Genomic DNA, 21,525 nt, shown 5'->3' with positions numbered 1-21,525 from the left:
AGGATTGACAGCAAGATGGATAGAAATAAATACAGAGCAATTCAGAGCAGGACAATGACCTAAACAGAGGAAAATCTGTTTCAGTCCACAAGGGACCTGGGACTGGGGCTGAGGTTCACTTTCCAGAAGGACAATGACTTAACCACACAGCCAGAGAACCATTTAAAAACAAGATCCTGAATGTCCTAGAATGACCCAGTGAAAGCACAGATTTCGACCAACCTGAGAATCTTGGCAAGACTTGAGCATTGCTGTTCATGAATGACGCCCATCCAACCTGACAGATTTGGAGCAGTTTTGCCAAGAAGCAGCAGCAAATGTTGCAAGATCCAGATGTGCAAAGCTGATACTTATCCAAGAAGTCACACAGCTGCAATTGCAGTCAAAGGTGCTTCCACCAAATATTCACACAGAGTTGTAATATTTAATGTCTGAGAAAAATGCCAGCTTGTTTTGTTTACTTAATTTTTGTGACACAATTAAAAAAAAAATATTTTGCACCTTCACAGAGTTGAGAATCTTGTGGACATCAAGGAGTAAAAATGTCTATTAAATCCATTTCAATTCCAGGTTGTAACACAAAATGTGGAAAAGTCAAAGGTGGGGGTGGGTATCAATACTTCAGCGAGGCAGTCTGTTTTATACTTTACAGTTAGATTCTTCAGTCCAAAGACTTTCAGACTTTCAGATAACATCAATGCAAATATAGCAAACAAAATCGGTTAGTAAGTCATATGATCTGAAAGGTGCTCAAAGATAAATAATTTGGTTGGCTGCTTTATGGTTCACAGCTATTTAATAAGTAACTGACTAGCTGGCCTTTGTCTAATTAGAACATAAGCACTGTATGTTGTTTAATGAAAGATAAGTATTTTAGTGTAGCTTTTATAGCAATTTATTGTATGTGAACATTTTCCTCTTTTTTCTCTTTGGCTGGCAATTTCATTGGCATTTGCAGTTAAGCCTCCTGAAATATAATAATTATGAACTTCACCTTTGGTATTCAGCTGCCTTTATTAATTCTAGAAGAACAATAACAATACAGTCTTATAGCATTATAAAGACTAACACCTTCATTTTTATTGTTCGCTATTTATACATTTGAGTTTCCTTGTAACCCAACAAGGGCCCCCAAGGCAACTTGTGATTCGAATGCAAACTAATGTTACAGTGCAATCCTATGCTTGTCTTGACAGAAGTACATTCCATTGAGTACTATGGGATTTACCTTCAGGTGAATGTGTACAGGTTTGCAGTCTCATTGCTACACAAACCTTTGAAAGCATGAACTAGACAGATGAGGGTGAGATTTTTTTTTTATTGCTCACTGTTCCAAAATCTCCATACTGGAATATAGAGGGGTATATAAATCTTACAAACTCTCTGTATACCTGAGAGGTTTCAATATACCTCTGAATCTCAATGATAGTCTGTGCATCCCAGCAAGGGGAGGGCTTATGCCTTCAGGGCTTACTTTGTATTGGAACAGGGGTCAAGATTAGACCAGCAAAGAAGAGTAGATCTGCTCTACTGACAGATCTGCAGGTGATTTGCTGTAGTCTGACAGATTTCCAATTCCCAATGGTTGAACAACAGTGACAAGAAGAGGCCTTTAAAAAATGCTCCTTTTAAAGCAAGTGAAAGAAATCAAGGAAACATCAGAGAAAACAACAGGGTTTTTTTTTTCTGTGCATGCTTGTCCAGGCAACTGAAAACAAATTTCTCAGCTTTCAGGACCACTGTTTTGCCCTGGCTGGTGCTAGTTTTTTCCCTAGTGAAAAATGAAATCCATCCCTAAGGTCCTGAACTAGCTACCTCTTGGTCTGAGCTTTAAAGGTCCTTGCTTCTGTCTTCTCAGTTGGATGCAGTGGGCACCTTAACTTAGACTGTGAAGCTATTCTAGTAAGTATTTTGTACAAACGATCTTCCCAACTGGGTCCTGCTGGCTTACTTGCCAGAAAACGCAGCTGTTCTAAAGTGACTCATATCCTCAGCAGCAGCAGCAGCAGCAGCAGAATCAGGCTCGATTCAGGCGCTGAACCCCGCAAGGCAAGGCAGAGCGACGTGAGACAGCCAGGGTCGTACTGGTTAGACCAGTTACACCAACGCCAACTCTTTCTCGGAGAAAGCATGTGGAGAAATTCAGCTGGCTGGGAATTCCTGGGAACTGTCGGGCTCCCCCTCCCGCCCCGTCTAAACATGCCCAGGATCGCGCCCTTATTTATTTGTAAAACAAGGTTTAGCCTTAAACACCCCCCCCACCAAAAACAAACAAACAAACAAAAACCCCGCACGCAGGTTGAGAGGGACAAAGTCGCCTGGAAGGAACACATCTTTAAGCCGGGTGGAGACGCGGAGTCGGACGGATTCCTTGTACTTGGCCAGAAGCACCAGGAAAGCACTCTGTGCATGCCCATTTATCACCCGCGCTCGCAGAGCTCCGCGGGCCTGAGCAAGCGAGCGACCGGCCCCTGCGTGCCTCCCTCCCTCCCTCCCTCAGCCAGCAGCCGCCCGTCCCTCCGCTTCTGTGTACCTTTCTGCCTCCTACTCTCCCGTTCGCGTCCACACCCCTGCTGGGCCCGGGCCGCCTTCTCCATTACGCGGCCCTGAGGGGAGGGGGCGGGCGGACCCGGTAGCAGCCGCGACACCTGGCCAGGTGAGCGCGCTCCGCAGCAGGGACGGGTGAGTGCCGCCGGGGGGCCGGGATTCGGGGGTGAAGGGCCGTCGCCGGCTGCCCGGTCCACCGTGGGCAGGCACAGCCGGTGCCGGTGCGGACTCCCGGCTGCCTTCGTAAGGGCTGGGGCCTTTGACGGCTCTGAGCGCGAGTGCAGAAACTTCCTCGGCTCGCACGCGGCTCTCGTGGCCTTGGGAGGAATCTGCTCTCTTCACCCCAAGCTCCCCTTGATCGCTCTGCTCCCGGGTGTCCCTCCAAAAGGCTCGCCGCAGAGGTTTCTGAACACTGCTGCATGTCTTTATCTGCTTGTTAAGGCCACGTAAACGTCCCTTAGTGAATTAATGCAGCGGAGGACAGACTTCTGCGCGGCATGATCCTAGCAAGTTTACTCAGAAATCTGTCGTTCCGAAGCCGAGGGGCGCCCTGGTACCTTGGAGGGCTTGCGCGGATTTCCCTTGGCCTTCAAAGTCGGCCTCTTTGTTTCCTAAAAATTTAACAAGAGAAAGAACTGCCATGTTCCCAGTCACACCATTGACCTATTGTTTTTTATGCTTACTGGGTTTCGGACAGGGATTTTTCCTAGTGCACCTGAAGATGCCCGGGATGGAAGCGGGTGCTTTTTGCATGTCTTTTGCCTCTGAGTTATGGTTCTGCCCGGTCTGCAAATTATCGGCATATTCTGACGTATAACCGGAAAAGACCTGCTGGGAATCAAACTCCTGGGTCACTCCTGTGCATGAAGTAGTTAGTCTGATAGAATGGAAAGCGAGAAGTCCCTTCCCTAACTTGGTACTCTCCAAATGTTGGACTACAATGTCCAGTGCTGACTGAGATGGTGCGGTTGTTGTCCAGTTGAAAAGCCCAAAAATGGGGAAGGGTGATCTGATCGGATCCATTCATGAAAGATGAGATCTAGAAGAAATGGTAGCCTAACCCTGCTTGTCTTACAACTGAATTCCATCTGGCTTTTGTTATGCTAACTGAAGTGTTTGATGCAAGTTGGTTAAAGTAGATTAGCTTTATTATGCAAATTGCCATCAAGTAAACAAACCAGTTTTAAATCCGAGATCAAGGTCCTATTCAACTGTATTGGAAAAAAAAGGGATGTTGATTTTTGTCAGTCTGACCATGTGCATTTCCAGATCTGCAACTTTCTTTATGCCTCTTTACATACCTTGGTTTAATATGGCTTAATGTAAGAACTTCTTTTTGTGTGAGAATTGGTCCAACTGGCCAGAAAGCCTAGTTAAAATGAAATTGGGGTTTCTCGTTTGTGGATTACTCCAGGAGTTTGAATTAGTCCAATAATGTCTGTGTAGAAGAAAACAAGACAAAATGTTAAATATGTGTGAACATGTAATGTTTCACATTCAGAATAGATAAAAGAAGTAGATCTTTACTGCGTAGTCTGGTTCATAGGCACAAAGATTCAGGAAGTAAAGTTTTCTTGGGCAGGGCCATCCCTTTTCCATGCAAACAGTCCTGAAAACAGTGTTGTGACTTTGTCTGGTGATAATCTCTGTATGATCCTGTATCCCTAACTGCATCCTTCTGCATGAAATGCTGTACCTATTGAATTTCTGCCTGCCTAGGGAAAGAACCGTAACAGTCCTTCTGGACTTGTCTCTCTCTGTGGTAAAACAGTGCCCTGATTTCATCCCTCTCTTTTAAGAGTGCAATGCTAAAATGTTGTTAGCATGTGTTTTTGTAGTTGTCATTCTTCAAAGTTAAGCTTCATTCCTCGTCTCTCTAGAAGACAAATCTGACTCAGGGAAGGGTACAACTTGCCTATAGCACACATGCATATACATACATAAGTGAGGAAGAAAACTATGCCCCCTATCTTTAGCTGAAATCCTTGAAGATATGTACATTCTTCCCTTTTATGGAAAACAAGACAGGATTTACTTAATGGACAGCAATGACCTTTGCAATGACCTCACAGGCTCAGGGAAAAGGGGTTGAGGGAAAAACTGAATCAAAGGCATCTAAAGCAGTTTGCCTTCAAGCTACCAATTTAGGTATCTTTGTATTAGAAGAGCTTGTCTGGACAACTGCTGTTCCTGTGGACAGCAGTAATGCAGATGCGATGATGGCATTCCATGTTGTGTTCTCTGCTTTTACTGGAAGGAGGACATAAAAGTGATATCGAAAGTGGTGTGATGCAAGAGGCGGGATTTGTACCTAAATTTCCTTAATATGGTTGTGCCAGTGTTTTGCTTCATGTTGAAGCAGCATGCCTTCCTGTCCCCACACAATCCAACTTCCTTTTTGTAGCTTTGTCTCTATCACCCGCAACATCTTGTAGATACCAGTGTACTTGTGTTTTGAGACTAGAACAGATTCAAAAATTAAAAAGCACTTTTTCCATAATAATGAGATTCTTTGGTTCAGAACTGGAATTCTTTTCAAAATATAGTGCAGGGATTCAATGAATGAGAATCTGAACTCAACAAATTCCTGTTTTTAAAAAGAAAATGAGTAAAAGTGATTCATGTACTTCTCATAGCTTTATCGTCAAGAAATTGGAGAGGCCAGGAAGTTAGCTACACTGACCCTCTTCTGGCCTCCTTCCTCCCCCAGCAAGGTGCTGTTGCTGGATGGGTGAAAAAGTCCAAAAATCAGGGATGGAGAGACAAAGATTGTCTTCTGTGCTTCTTCCTGCCCTGATGACTTCAGAGCAACAAGCACTTGTAACAAGTTAGGGTGTTTCTACCTTATAAGGATGCAGCAAATAGGAACATGGCCTTAAACTTTACAAAACCCTGTTTTTACTAGTCACAGTGAGGGCTAGTAGGGTATATAAGCTTCTAAGGCTTTACCTGCCCTGCCTTCTGAAAATGTTACTCAGCCACCCTTTGGTTCTGAAACTTTACTAGGCATTGTCCATATTTTCCAATCTCCTTTGAAGCCACAGTGAGAGACCCTCTTTTATAAAGAGAGAAGGAAACTAATATCTTTAATTAGCTGTCTAGCATCATTGCTTAGATGCCTAGCATCATTGAGCTTGCATGGAATCTTCTGAAACTTGTAAGTCAACTTGAGACTTTTACTCCAAAAACTGGGTATAAATCAAGAAAATGAAAACAATAATTTGGCTCTGAACAAGTTAATTTGTTTCCCAAACACTGCACATAATAAGTTAGGGGTCATTAATTATGTTCCAAGTGTTGCAGAAGACAGCAACACATCATCTCAGTCGTACAGTTGCAGCACATCCATCATAGCAATATTTTTGTAGTCTCCAACAAATCTGGCCTGAAATGGCATTGTGTATCCCTGCCTGATGGTCTAAGTATGGATCCTTGGATCTCTGGCTGTTACTGTCCAGCTTGAGAAGAACAGTTGTTTTATGGTGTGGCTTTGCATTGCTGACAGGTAGCAGGGTTGGAAAAGATTCTTCTCAGAGATACCAGAGGGTTTATTAGTTGGTGCACTGGGATAGATGGGTTAGCAGCTCTCTCTGTTTTTTATGCTCCCCTGCCGTACCCATCTCATTAATTCACAAAGTGTTTGCAGCCATCCTTCATATCCTGTTGTTTCTAGTACATGGCTGTTTGGGGGGGGGGGGTGTTTCTGCCTCTTAGCAACACCTCTTAGCAACACATCAGAACCCCTCCCCTGGTCCTGCCAATTTCTGGGTGTGTGACAACACTTTGTGGCATGTTATGGACACACTTAGCAATTTTGTTTGGCAGGCTGGTGTCCAAGGAGAATTTTGACTGTTGGGGCATCCTCTCTTTCTCTTAACTACTATACTATGCAGCTTTTGCACAGGGAAGGAGAGTGCTTTTCCACTAGCACTAGTGGCATTTTAATATTATTTTCAAGCACATACATCATGTCCTCACCATTACTTCATCCTAAGAGAAAACTGTTAAAGGAAAAATCCATCTTAAAGCTGTTGGGATTCATTTGCAAATTAAATAAAGTCTTGTGACATTTTAAAGACTAACCAATTTGCTCTTTTATGGAGGCTATACATTTCATTGGATGCAGTGATGGATAGTGGCCATGAAAACCTGTAGCCTTAGGGCTTGATGAGACCCTTGAATTAATCTCAAAAGCCTCTACGCAAGATTAATTCAGACCACAATACATGATGGAGTGCGTCTCCTGGCGTGATCCTATACATTTCGTCTGTTTACCATGTAAGGGCATACTCCAAGGAAGGCTCAGAAGTTGGCAAAGGAGGACAAAGGAGAGGGCCTTCTTGCTTGGGGCCCTTCATTTTTGGCCCTTCAACTGTGGCTCTTCAATTATGGAACAATCTCCTCAGGTAGGCCTACCAGGCACCAGCATCATTATCTTTTCATGCCAGATTAAAGCCTTCCGACTGATCACTGAACAAGTGAGTCATGCCCATACCAATTGGACGTTGCATCTCTTTGTGTTTTGCATTGTTATCTTCTGCATTGTATGGCTTCATCTTGTAAAGAAAACTAGAAACTCTCCAAAGCCCCCTGTCACTTGCTTTCTCCTTTCACGGCATTTATAATCAGCAACTGCAGTTACTAGTTCATGCAACTGGTGAAGGGACACAGGAAATGTATCTCTCAATGAATGTGTTAGCTTGTTGCAGTGAAAAGAGCAAAAGGTTATGTTAACCTCATTAACGTGAGGACCTCCGGCTCTGTTCTCCAAGGAGGACAGAGTCCAACCACTGCCTGCAGCTGTTATATTTGGTTCCCTGTTCTGTTCTCCCATATGTAGTGGGAAATATTGAATAATTTTTCTTTGTTTCCTACACAGAACTTGTAAGGGTTAGTTAATGCACTCTAAGGATTTTGTGAGTAGGATTATTTGCCATTTTTTCTACCATAACTTACAAACAATCATATTTGTTTATGTCAAATATTTTTTATCTCATCTTTGACAATAACAGAGAATCACAATAAATGGATTGATGGCAAAAGCAGTGGTGATTTAGGAAGGCTCTGGGAGGACAATGATGGAAACCATCCACTGCTAGGGATATTACTGCTGCTAAGGCTGATCTCTGAAGTTCCTTCTGTCTTCATGGAAGAGAATAGTCCTTCATCCCACAAGGGCACTACCTGGCAACCAGGCCAGGCAGCACCAGATGTTTTAGCCCCTAGGAGTGCTGCATGTTCTCACAGGAAGAGTTGAGAACATGCCCTCTTCCTCCTGGCTTTTCTTGCTGGTAAAGGGGCTTGGCAAAGGCTTGTTGAGCTGATGATGAAACGTGGTTACTCACCAGGCCTTTAAATTACATTACCGATGGTTTGGCTGTTCCAACTGCTGCTCTTTGAAGGTACCATGTTGAACATAAGTTATGACCATATATTATATGGTTGGGGAAAACAAGATGGAACCCTCTGGATGCTTTGGACTACAACTCCTGTAATCCCTACCATGGGGCATGCTAGCGAAGGTTGATGGGTATGGTAATTCAAAGTATCTGAAGGGCAGCAGGTTGCCTGGCTGTCATGGAAAGCCCTCTCTTACTGGTGTCAGGTACTTTTTCTTCGTACCGAGGCTGGCGACGGCAAAGGTGAAGCTTGTAGTAAGCATTTCTTCCTGAAAGCCTCAGATGGGATACCCCTAAGGGAAATATTGAGAATGCACATCAGCTGCCCTCCTTTCCATTCTGTACAGCTGTCTCTCTTGCATGTTTGTACAAGTGCTTCTTTCTGTGTACTGTACTTTATATTTGCTATTGCTTCCCATCACCACCTCCTCCTTTTCTTCTCCACCTCAGCTATTGACTTACTAGGCCTGCTTGCTGCTGGCAGTGTTCTGCATCCACAGGTATTTTCTTCTGCAATTGAGATTTTGAAAGCAGACTTACAGTCTTGTGCTGTGTGCTCTGTTCCTTCGCTGCTTATACATGCCTTGACTATGATGTCACTCAGGGCATTCATGGCTCTGGCAGATCGCCACACCCCAGGAGCAGCAAGGATTCCTTGCAGTGCACAAAATATCCGCTTATGCCTTTGCACTGGTAAACAGCAGATTAGTCTTGGAAGCTAATTGCTCTGTGGTGGCACATGGATTCTGTAATGTTGCCCGATCATAATGACAGTGAAACCCCACTGCTGCACATATATACAGTGTGACTGCAGAATCCTTTATGCTGTCTGCCTGACATTTCTTGCAACAGTCCTAATTATGTAGCTGCTAATGACATCTGCTAACATTCCCTTGGTTGTATTGGTGGTCCCCTTGTTGCAGTTCTCAGACTCTTTCTCCACAGAAATGTTGTGTGAGTTCCTATGGTGTTTGATGGTACATCACACTTTTCTGAGATTATCACACCAGTAATTTAGAGCAAATGGAAAGCTGTTAAAAATAGCTCAGAAGTCTCAGAAGTTTTTAAAGTCTGTTCTATTGACAGAATAATAAGATTTTTAAAAAATTGTCATAACTTCCAGTCATGGCAAACAAGCTCGAATGGCATTATCTGGAAGCAGCTCAGGAAGCATAATATAAGCATGCTATTATTTCAGTAATCTGTAAATCTAAAATCTAAATCTATCTGTGAATATATTCTGTTGTTCTGATGGTGAAGCCCCTTACAAGACTGCCAGGCATAGCCAAATATTCCAGGGCAGGCAAGACTGCCTTGGGTTGTTGTTGGCAGTCCTGCTGTGTTAGTAAAGGAGGGTTGGATGAGAAAGCACCAAGAACAGGGAACTCAAGAGGGCTGAACCTAGGAAGGCAAGGAGAATTGAGAGGAGTGGAAGGTTCTTGGTGAATTGAAACAATAAGCCCAAACAGTAGCTACTAGTCTATAGTAAAGTCACTGGTATGGTGGTGAATGATTCTGTTGATTGGTGCATTTTAGTTTAACATAAACTTATGGCTGAAAAGTAATCAGGACAAGTAGGCATATATTGCAACTGATGGTACTAGTATGCATTTCTGACTTAAGAAGACTTTTTTTTCTTTGCAGTCTTTAAAAAATCTATATGTTCTTGTGGTTAAAATATGTTGATTCATCTAGTTTGGCATATGTTGGGCCCAATTCTATACATGTGTAGACAGAAGAAGAAAGTCGCATAACTCCCAACATTGGGGGATGCTGGGAGTTGTGGTCTGACACATCCTGTAGGGACCAAGTTGGAGATAGCAGTTGTATTTTGTATCTGGGATGGGGAAGGATGATCAAGTAATCTGTTCAGAATTCAGCTCAGAGTGAAGTCAATTGTTTCCATTTTCCTCTGGAAATTGAATGTTGTTGCAAACTCTTGATGCTTTGTTTAGCATTTGCATGTGTTTTCCCCCCACTTTTAGACAATGGCATTGCACCCACGCAGAGTTCGATTGAAACCCTGGCTAGTGGCTCAGGTGGACAGTGGAATGTACCCAGGCCTCAACTGGCTCAACAGAGAGGCAAAGCGATTTCAGATCCCTTGGAAGCATGCGACTCGGCATAGCCCTCAACACGAAGAGGAGAACACAATTTTTAAGGTGATCCAATAATGAAATGTCATACAAGAAAGGCACTGTGATATATTAGATCAACAGCTTAAGTTAGCATGCAGGTTTAAGGATCCAAGACTTCCAAGATGGTCAGCACAACCAGGCAAAAGAGAAAGTCTGGGACTCAGACAAAAAGGTCCCAAAGCATTGCAGAAGTAGGTCAAAGTCCACTCCAGAAGTATTCACACGAAGACCCCATTAAAACAAAAAACAAAAACAGTTTGGAGTCAAGGCAAGGGAAGCTGTGGTCAGCATTGTTTCCAATAACTTTCTCAGTCTTACACTGATGTTTTTATGCAGAGATTGTCACAAGCTTGACTAAACCTCAGCTCTGAACTGTTAGTGATGGCAGCTGAAAAGGGCCTCTGGGTGGGCAAGCCTGTGTGAAGCCTTTTCTCACAAGGAAGCCTCTGGCGCAGTCTAGCACCATTGAGTTCTTGTCTTTTCAGCTGGCATCTTTCCTGAAGGCTCGGTGGTTTCTCTGCCTTCACCTTTGCGGCCAAGTACTTGCTCTTCTTGCCTTCATGGTATTCTGGGTGTACTGGCAGATCCTGGGCATTGCTGGTGGCAGATGTTGGTTCTCAATCCTCCAGCTCTTCCTCTGAGGAAGTTTTCCTGTGGGAGCAAGGCATAAATCATACCTTTGCTGCTTGGAGCCCCCCTTCTTCTTCACAAAAACTGTGTGAAGAAAATTAGGCTAAGAGTCTGTGACTTGCCTAAGGTCACCCTAGGAGCTTCATGACCATGTGGCGATCTGAGCCTGCATCTCCCTAGTCATAAACACCCCAATTGTGACACCACACTGCTGTTCTTGAGTTTCATGGACTAACACACTTACCAGTGATTTGTGGGAAATTCCAATTCAGTCATACGGTAACACTTGCTATAAACCTGGACTTGATGGCATGCCCTAGTGTTTGGTGATTTAGGATGCAATCCTGTGCATGCTTAGGCAGAGAAAAGGCCATGCATGCTGCACGGTTATCCTTCTAGTGCCATAGGATCACAGGTTGGTCACAGATTTTAAACCCACTTTAGTTTTGGAGCTGAGAGGCAGAGCTGTACCATTCCATATGGCTGAGACCAGATCTTCTGGTGATTTGTACTGGGAAAGGCTGTACCATTCACCATACAGCACTTCCCAAAGCGAAGCACTAATGAACTTTCTTTCTGTCAGACTTGGTACCCCATTAAACAGCAATATCCCTCAGTTATTTTCAGACAAATGTCCCATTAAGATCCTCACCCCATTCATACTTTTTCAGTGTAGGAGGCTTTCTATAGTCTTATGATTACTGTCTATCACAACAGATGACTTGCTAACCTTGCCCAAGGAGTGGAACACAGCACTGTCTTTTGTCTTAATTGAAATAATGTCTATGTAAAGGAAGGCAGTTGTATGTATTTACCATTGTTCGTGTAAATAGGACCTAGCCCTGGGCCCAGATTCTGGAGAGAAAGACATGTGCATGGATTACAAATGTGTAATGTATGAAGAATGAGACAGGAACAACTGCGGGGCAAAGCAATATGCAAGGCCCCATAAATTCAAAATAGTATTTCAAGGAACTGGCAGATACAGCTTCCTCCTGATCAGATGCTCCTACCTTATCTCTGCTCTGTGTACCATTTAGCTGGTCACTGAATGTTTAATTTGAAGCCCGTTGTAGATTTCCTCCTGAGAAACTTCAAATTCAGGGTTTTAATTATCTACAACTTAACTCATCACCTTTTCTCTTGCTTCAGACTAAGTATATGCCTTCTTAGTCCTTCAATTTAAGCTATAATCTAATGAAGACTTCCTTGGGAGTTAACCTGGTTGAATGGAACTCTCTTCTGACTAATCCATGTAGAATTACTCTTTAGATACTCATCTGGCTTGCTGTATATAATTAGCTTTGTTAGAATGAACTGAATCTGAGTACTGACTCTATTTACATGGATATGGGAAATGTTTGATACAGAGGTTTTAAACATTATTTTTAAATTGATACATATAAGCAAAATCTGGGAGTAATGACATTGGCAACAACCGCCATTTTATTCTATGTTTTTACAAGCTTGTTGTATTAATGGTGATCTCAGATTTTGTTAGAACTTTGCTAGATGAACATGGAAACATAATCCTGAATAACAATAATGATGATAATGTTGATGATGATAAAAGCCTTTGGGTGGCTTTCTTCGGACACAATCAAGTGATACATGTAAGAATGGTCAATCTATCTTACTGATACAGAATAAAATTGTTTTAGTGAATTCGTAAATGAGTCATTCTGCTTTAGACTGCACTGAGGATTAGTGGCAGCAATAACTGGCTAATCCCAACAAAACTATTTATTGCCTAGATGCATTTGATAGTTGGGAATTGGTTCGGTAACATGATTCAACAGAAGCTGGCATAATGACAGCATTTAACTGAGCACAATGTACTTTGCTCCCAGGCTTGGGCTGTGGAAACAGGAAAGTACCAGGAAGGAGTTGATGACCCTGACCCTGCAAAATGGAAGGCTCAGCTCCGGTGTGCCCTCAACAAAAGCCGGGAATTCAAACTGATGTATGATGGCACCAAAGAGGTGCCAATGAATCCCATTAAAATTTATGAAGTGTGTGACATCCCACAGTCCCAGGGAGCAATCATTAATCCAGGTGAGAGTCAAGACTCTGTTGTTTAAGGAAGCAAGCATGCAACTTGTCCTTCAGCATTCAGCCATCCTTTCCTATCCTGGTGGGTTACTAATTTTTAATTGAGTAAGCATATTGTAGTATCCATATTGTAGTATCCAACTGACAGAAGGGGAAAGTTTAGGTCACCTTCTGCTGTCCAGTCAAGAATGCATTCTGCATGTTCACAAACTCACTGCATTTGTTACAGTCTGAATTGTTTGGCACTGTGTGTGTTTAAGTGTAAAAAGATTGCAGGGAAAGGCTTTGGAGGCCAGGTGATCTAATAAAGATCCAAAGAAGTGAGAGAAAGGACAGGATTTCTGGGCTCAGGGCATTCCAGTTCTTTACATGCCTACCAGCCATGTTTATGCCCTTCCTTTCCCTTCTTCTTTTCTAGCACATCAGTCCAATACAGGGATACTAAATGGAATATGGATGTTATTAATTAATGAGAATGCAGTCTTGAAAGGCCTTTATTCCTGGGATGAATGTTTCACTGGATGACATTCACTGGGGATTTCTCTTGTATAATGGCCATTGAAAGAACACATCCTTCTGAACACATCTGCGTGTGCCTTGGGGTGGATACAGAAGGCTAGCAGGTTCTTGGACCAAGGTAATTTTTCTCTGGTCCTTTGTCTGCTTTCCTACAAACCAACTGAAGCATTTAGTGAGGGAGGCTGTGTCATAGGTTGCATTGGCATTGCACAAGCAGTGGGAGATGGCTAGATGATTCTACACACCAGCTTAATGATGCAAAAAGACATTTTCCTCTGTCAGGGTTGAACTATTTCCAGAGCTGTGAAGGAGACCAAAAAGCACTTGCAATAAAGACACTCAAGGGAGTGGCTGCCTAGAAAGTGTTACTGGAAAGGATTAGTCTTTCCAGTAGCAGGAAAGACTACAAAGCAGCTTCCCTGTGCTTTGCAGAAATGGCAATTCTCCCTCCCTCTCTCTAAATACCATACCATACCATATCACTTGCTAAGTCTCCAACTTGTGCTTTTCCTAAAGGCTCTACTGGTTCAGCTCCATGGGATGAGAAGGATAATGATGATGATGAAGATGAAGATGAATTAAACCAGTCTCAGCCTGTACCTATACAGGATACTTTATCATTTCTTAATATCAATGGTTAGTAGCTATGTCATGGCACAGACTGTGCACTGAACTCAGCCCTACATTCTCAATAGTGAATATGATGTTAAGCAGCATTTTGGTTGATGCTTTTAGGCAATTGCTGCTTCTCTGCCTGGATGCATCTAACCTAGCAGCTTCTTGACAAATTTGCTGCAGAAGATGAGCAAAAGGAGACACCACATGTGAAGCACAAGCCTTTGTGTGGTTAGCCCAGGCAGACTTTATTCCTGTTCTTCCTTTATTGATTATATCTTGTATTTTATTGTTTAATGGTGAACATGTGAAATTCCCAGCATTTATTGAGATACCTATTGTTGATTTCCTTTAGCAGATCGAAACTTGTCAGTGTCACACAAAATCATGGGATTCAACCTTCTTTATTCTGCATGTTCATGTTTGGTGCAGTCTGGCCTCTGTCCCCTGCTTGACTAGGATTGCATGGCATGGCAACTCACTGTGGTCAACCAGCTACAGAAGGTTGCTATGTCACGCAGACCTTGGCTACTTCCTAAAAGGTTATGCTTTTGGACAGCAAGCCACCCTGGCATCAAACCTTGATGTAAGGGTTGTTGGACCCATGCTGGGTTGTCTTATCATCCAGACTGAGGAGACTGTTGCTATTGTGAGTCCAGGGAAGCAGTGAGTGAGCCATTCAGAAAAAGTGGCAACCGCCCCCCCTCTTGCCTATCTTACTGAGTGAGACCATGCTCCTACCAGTGACAGCTGCTCCCAGATGCGCTCTTCACCCTTCCCTGATTGGGAACCTTTTTTGATTGCTGCCCCCTTTCCCCCCTCCCTTTTGGATCTTTTTTCAATGTCTCCAAACTGCCCAAACAGCTACAGCATTTCCAAAGTTCCCAAGAACTGCATTGAAGCAGCTGTCACTGATTTGCTACTTTCATTATTATTATTCATAGGCACCAAAATATGTGCAAATATTTTCATTTTTTAGTTTATACTGAAAGCATACAAGGCCAACTACCCAAAAAGCACAGTTTTGCCTGTTTAGTGTCCTGGTAGTGTCTCCTGGTAAACAGCTCCTTTCAAGGACAGGAAGCAACATTCAAGAACATGGATAGATTTCATATGCAACCAAGAAATTCGTCAGAACTACCCTGTTTAGCCCTGTCAAAAACCTTACTTAAAACCCCTTTCTTTTGACAATTGTCAAAAGTTCATGTTTGTGAATAAGAAGAGGTTGTATGCCTTAGCTTTCCAAAAAAAATCTAGAGGCTTGGAGAAGTATGGAAAATCTGGAGGACACTAAGAACTGTCTCCTTGAAACTGGATGATCATACTGCCAGGGGGAAGATATTCTTGTGAACCCCCCAAGATCCCCCTGTGACTTTGCTTTTCTCTTGATAGTTTGCTGCTCTGAAGGGAAAAGCAAAACAAAGAGTTAACCTGTTTGCAGCCTTGTTTTTTCAATACCTATGGAATATTGTCTCCTGCACTTTCACAGAAGACACTTAACAAGACATTAACCAGGCAAGACTTAGCCTTTTGGCCAATCAGAGGCACACAGTTGCATTCATGTACGTTTCTGGTGCCTAAAAATTAATTTTCAAAATTAGTGACTGACCAGTGGTTGGCACTTCAATGTGCTGCTTGAGCTGCCCTGGAAAACATGAAGAAAAGATTCCAAAGGTGTGGATCGGGTGAAAAGTGGTGGTGGTGATAACCAAAAAGGGATTGCAATCAGAGCAGGGAGAGCAGCCATTGTGGGTTCAGCCATCAAGCCTCCTGGGATGACTGTTCAACCATTGTGAGTCTGATCATCTGTTAACTGCACTGTGGGTTGTCCCACAAACAACCCACACTGTGTAGCTAGTTTGGAATGTAGGTTGCTGGGTCATGCAGACCTACCAGTTGTGTCTGGCTAGTCAAAAACAAGCTAGATGAAAAAGAAAGGCTCTTCCTTGCTATTCTGAACTGGGTCCTGATGCCCCAGGGTCAGCAAAGGAGTAAACATAGCCTGCGTGTGCCCCATTGGCTCCACTGGTGTCATTCCAAGTAGGGTAAAGGAGACCGCTTGCCCCCACCTCACAAAACCCTGTGATAGCCACTGTGCTGGTGACCTCATAAAAAGTAAATTCCCATGGCAAGAACAGACACACCTTTCTGGCAAGCCAAGGTATTGCCTGTAAGGACGGAACAGTTTTAAAAGGCTGTTGCTCGGAGTTCCCTGGAACAAAAAACAGGTTTAACAGGTTTTAACTGTAACATTGTCTCAGCAGATACTTCTGCATTAATTTCCCATGCATCAGAACCTGCTTAAAGTTATATTTTAATGATGTTGTATTTTTAAAGCATGTTGCTAATCCACCAATGGCCTTTATTGTAGTTTAAAATACATTTTTCATTCAATCTATCATTTTAACAAGTACTTTTCTCCACAATGAATTCCAAGTAATGTCTGATATTCTTTACCTATTGTTAGCATTTACTGAGTTGGCTGAGTCTGCTTATTTTTTCTGAAGTGCTGTTTTCCTTAAATAATTTTGCAAAGGACAATAGACTGGTTTTCCTTTTCCCGTGTTGTCTTTGAAAGACATATTTTAGGACAGGTTGGACATATTGGCTGTGCTGGAGGAATCACAGTGCCTGTGATGCAGGAACTGAGGGCATTGAAGATCACGCTATCTACATGAATGTAACCTCCCTGTCCCTCGGAATGCCCCCTTACGCACACTGAGATCCTCCAACACCAGTCATGCCACATGTCGTGACCTCAGAATCCAGGCACTGCACTTCTTTCTGCAGCTTTAAAAGTGGGGCAGGGAAGGAGGTATGATTCCAGAGCTGCCTCTTCTCAGTGTCCACAGCCTCCAAGGGATAACTTCAATTCTCCCAGGGTATATGATTGGCCTGTAAACTTTCCTCCACTGTGGAAAGTATCAATAACTTTTTAAAAATAACCTTTAAAATTATTGAAGTTTTGGTAAACACAGATTTCCTTGGTTTAGATTCTCCAATGGCACCCACGAGTGTGGAGACCCACAGCCCAGAAGCCGGGTGGCAGAAGAACGAGCCTGAGGATATAGAGATGCCAATGCCTCCTGCACTCCCAGTTCTGCAGCATGACATGTTCAGCTCTCCTGAACTCTGGATTAGCTCTCTTCCAAGTATGTCCTTTTGGTGCATAAACAGATGGCATGCTTTGGGGTGGGTTTGCACAGCAAAGTCTAATGTAGCTTATTCACTCTGTGTAGTACTACACATTCTTTCATCCTGAACATACATTAACCCCGCCCCGCCCCGCCCCGTCCCGCCCCATTGCCTTGCAGTTTATTTCTGTTTAGATTCATGGTCCAGGAAACAGTCTGTGTCTGGAAGTGTGATATCATCATGAATGTCACCCTATAAATAAATAATCCAGTTGGAAACTGCAGTTGACCTTGGGATGGTGACAGTTGGGCAGTCAAATACAGCTAATGTACTAGTGATCAAACATATCAGTGAATAAATTTGTTTTTACTGATAAGTTCTGCATTCATGTATAGAGGAAGTCTCTCCATGATAGTTGACTAGAGGAATTGGCCACTAGTTTCCTTGGTAATTGTCTTCCCCACTTGAAAAAAAATGTTTTGCCCTATTTTGATCAGGATGAAAAGAAATCTGCTTAAATCAACACAAGGTTTTTTCCAGTTATGGATCCTGTCTCATATTCTAACAATAAATCATTCTGATCAAGTGACAGACCTCGAAATCAAGTTCGAGTATCGAGGCAAAGAATTTGGGCAGACAATGACCGTGAGCAACCCCCAGGGCTGCAGACTTTTCTATGGAGAACTGGGTCCTATGCCAGATCAAGAAGAACTCTTTGGTCCTATTAATTTGGAGCAAGTCAAGTTTCCAGGGCCAGAAATTATCACCAATGAAAAGCAAAAGCTGTTCACAAGCCGGCTGCTGGATGTCATGGACAGAGGGCTGATCCTAGAAGTCAGTGGGCATGCTATTTATGCAATCAGGCTTTGCCAGTGCAAAGTGTATTGGTCTGGACCGTGCGCACCTTCTTCTACCACACCAAACTTGATTGAAAGACAAAAGAAAGTCAAGCTCTTTTGTTTAGAAACATTCCTGAGTGGTGAGTAACTGTAGTGCTCTTGCATCACAATTTCTGAGTAGTTAATGCTGTTGGCTTTTTAACCACTGTAATATTTGTACACTTTGCTTCAGGCCTTTGGTCATTCGGGATTATGTCCCATACTGTTACTTTAACTAGGGCTCTTTAGCAGTATAGTACAGATAACAGTTTAAACAAAACCTGCCATTTTCTGCATATAGGCATTGCTGAATGGATGCTAATAAAACCCACTGTTGTGCTCCATTTTGGCAGTTTTTCCTCTACCACTTCTCTTTGTCCAAACGGGTTCCAGTTGTCATGGCTGGAATTGTAGTTCTTGCACTGTGCATGTATTGTGAAAGCTGGCAAGTGAAATGGTTCCTTTTATGTCTTGTTAAAGAACTTGTTTGGGATGGAAGGAAAATGGTACTGATCACTAAAAGCCAGTGTGCTTTAGAGGCTAAGAGTGCTGGACTGCAACTCAGGAGATCTGGGTTCTAGACCCCCTTTGGCCATGAAGCCCACTGGCTGATTTTAGGCCAGTCACTGACTCTCAGGCTAACCTATCACACAGGTTTGTTTTTGTGAAGACAAAGTGGAGTGGAGAAGAACATTGTAAGCTACTTTGACTTCCTTCCAAAAGGAAGAAAAGCAGGGTATATATACAATGAAATACTAATGTAGGCAAAAAAGTATGGGGCGAAGGGGTTAGAAGTGGGTATTATTCTATAATAGACAAACAGTGGATTTCAAACTAGAAGGGGCAGTTAGTAGACTATTACAGGATATCAAGATGTAGGTGTGTCTAATTGTATATTGCTTCCCCTTCCTTTTAGAACTGATTGCCCATCAGAAAGGACAGATTGGAAAACAGCCCCCATATGAGATCTACTTCTGTTTTGGGGAAGAATGGCCAGATGGGAAGTCTAGAGAGAGAAAACTGATTGTTGTTCAGGTAAGAGAACAATGACTTGCAGAGAGATGTTAACAGTGCATACAGTGAAAATGGTTGTTGAATCCCACTGAACGAAGTGCATAGTGTTTGTCTGAAATAACCCAAATTTTGTACTGCAAGCAGTTGAATGCAGCAATCCCTATGAATAAGCCAGTTTGCATACATTCTTTTCCTACCATCTGTGGGAAAGTGCAAAGTACTGTGTATGGCAGTGGAATTCAAGGCAGTCAAATCCCACTGTTTACAAGCAGTAGACCCATTTTTTAGCTTAGTCCCAGATAGTTGAAAATTGAAATTTTCAGAATGCTACTTCCAGTTTTCCATGGCAACATGGGCACATTAATGCACTACAATATTTTATAGACTGCTGTTCAACAGAAAATGGCCTGAGTTAATCAATATCACTTGAAAATACAAATAAAATAGTTCCAAGGAAAGTCTACCGCCCTCCACCTTCAAATCAACTAAAGTAATAAAAATGGAAAACTACATATATCCATGATAATCTCCAGTAATTCCCTGGGTAAAAGTGCTTTTGCTGTCTGCAAAAGGTGATTATGGAAGAACAGACAGACTTTCTGAGAGGAAGCATCTCATAGCTGTGAAGAAATGGCTGAGAAAGGCCCTTGTACCTGGTAGAGGAGAATCTTGCTAGTAAAGCATATGCCCTGAAGTATATATAAGTATGCAATATGGGAGAAGGTATTCCTTGAGTTAACTGAGACCAGACTGTATTATAACTCTTTAAAGTCAAAACCAGTACCTTGAACTCAGTACTGGAACTAACTGGTAAGCAGTGAAAATGGGTTAGTACATTACTTGCTGATCTAAGCCTGTTGGCAAATGGGAACTGACAGTCTGTAGCAGCTACAGTTCCTAGACAGTTTGCAAGGTTAGCCCCATGAATGCACATTACGCTTATCTAATTTGGAAGTCACCCAAGCATGAATGCAGGTAGCAGGTTCAGCTGGTGAACTAAGGGTAGAGGAGGGTAGAAGATACTTCTGGTCAGAGATGCTTCCTGAGAAACCAGGAATATTAATTCCAGGAATAATAAAAGTTACAAATTGACCACTCAGAATGGGTGTAATACCATCAATGCTAGGCATTTCCTTGGATTACTGGTCCACTGAATTCCCTATCTTTACTAGTCTTATTGATTATCTGTCTTAACTAGAATGTATTCACCCTTACCCAGTTAATCATTGATCTCAAACACTTATTTAAGGAAGAAATCACCTCATTCCAAACTGAAGAAAGAACAAATAAGTCCAACTGTCATCATATTATTTCTAGACCTCCTTTGATATTTCCTGATGATGTCCAGCATCAATTGCATATAGATGTTAAAGACATGGGCCTGCCAATCATAGGGCAGATTCTGTGATGAGAAACAATCCCACTGTACCATCTTCTAGACCAGGGGTACACTACATTTTGGACACATGGGCAATTTAAGGCAGTTTCCAGAGCACCCTCACAAAACGGGCATACTATATTCATTTGCCATTTTCATTTCCTAAGAATATCTCCATGTCCCACAAGTGGCTCAGAGCATTCATGCGAAAGGAAGATGGAAGTAGCTAGAGGTGCTTTTTAGTGAGCTTTGTAGCAATTGCGGTTGTTGGTTATTAAAAAGAAGGAAAAAATTGAAAAAAAAAAAAAACGTAAGAGGCCAGATACCTCAGTGGACATCAAGCAAGGTGCCTGAGGATGCAGTGCTGCTTCTGGGTGTCATGTTGTCTGGAAGACCAGGTGTAGAATTTGGGTGCCATGTTCTAAAACCTGCCCCCCCTGGGGGGGGAGGGCAAGATCATTGTAAAATGATGCTCCTGGTTAAAGCAAGCCAGCAAAATACTATGGCCAAAGGCTATAGATCAGGCTTTTTACTGGTATAAATGAGGTAGGACATCTTGGAACTCTTTGGAAATGTGCATGTTTCTGCTTGGAATGATCTAAAAGGAGTGTGAAAGTTTATTGTCCTTTTAAGCACAGAAATGAGTACAGTGGAAGCCTCTTCTTGTTGCAGCCACTGGGCAGAAACTATTCACCTTGGCTATATTAGCATCCTATCTGTGCATCAAGCACAGCGCAGACCACGCAGGCTGCATACTCCTTCAGTGTTGGATTTGCATTAATAATGATGTGGTTCTAGAATGCCTGCTGACTTAGGACAGGGTCATAGCACCTACTCAGATCATTCAAAATGTAGTTGCAAGAAAGAGAAATTCTCCTATTTCAGCTTTCGGATGATTCTAGCTGTTCTAATGGGCTACTAATAATCCCATCTAGACTAATGCTCAGGAATTGTGTTTCAAACAGGTAATTCCAGTTGTCGCTCGGATGATCTATGAGATGTTCTCTGGTGACTTCACCCGCTCTTTTGACAGTGGCAGCGTGCGGCTTCAGATCTCTACCCCTGATATCAAGGACAACATTGTTGCGCAGCTGAAACAACTCTACCGACTACTGCAGAATCATCAAGAAGGCTGGCCAATGCAGCCACCAAACATGCCTATGACCACACCTCTGACTGCACAGTGATGGCCAGATCTTTCTGAAAGGATGAATTCCCTG

The 21,525-nt window shown here is 42.7% G+C and overlaps 1 protein-coding gene across 1 annotated transcript; it reads left to right on the top strand.

Moving 5' to 3' along the window:
* The first annotated feature begins 9,934 nt into the window (after nt 1-9,934).
* Nucleotides 9,935-21,525, top strand: IRF6 (interferon regulatory factor 6). Its single transcript, XM_044451565.1, has 7 exons — nt 9,935-10,108; nt 12,565-12,769; nt 13,802-13,921; nt 16,894-17,052; nt 17,622-18,014; nt 18,830-18,948; nt 21,271-21,525. Exons 1-7 carry the CDS (start codon nt 9,935-9,937, stop codon nt 21,490-21,492), a joined length of 1,392 nt encoding a protein of 463 aa, XP_044307500.1. The 3' UTR covers nt 21,493-21,525.

The sequence above is a fragment of the Varanus komodoensis genome, unplaced genomic scaffold (genome assembly GCF_004798865.1).
Source record: "Varanus komodoensis strain SLA01 unplaced genomic scaffold, ASM479886v1 scaffold1, whole genome shotgun sequence".
NCBI lineage: Eukaryota > Metazoa > Chordata > Lepidosauria > Squamata > Varanidae > Varanus > Varanus komodoensis.
This window is presented reverse-complemented; position numbering and strand designations above follow the sequence as displayed.

What these genes read in the sequence shown, in the direction of transcription:
- IRF6 (XM_044451565.1), top strand. Translation starts at nt 9,935, where the DNA reads ATGGCATTGCACCCACGCAGAGTTCGATTGAAACCCTGGCTAGTGGCT. An exon ending in AGGAGAACACAATTTTTAAG is followed by an intron (nt 10,109 to 12,564) that starts GTGATCCAATAA and finishes CTTTGCTCCCAG; the next exon opens with GCTTGGGCTGTGGAAACAGG. An exon ending in GGGAGCAATCATTAATCCAG is followed by an intron (nt 12,770 to 13,801) that starts GTGAGAGTCAAG and finishes CTTTTCCTAAAG; the next exon opens with GCTCTACTGGTTCAGCTCCA.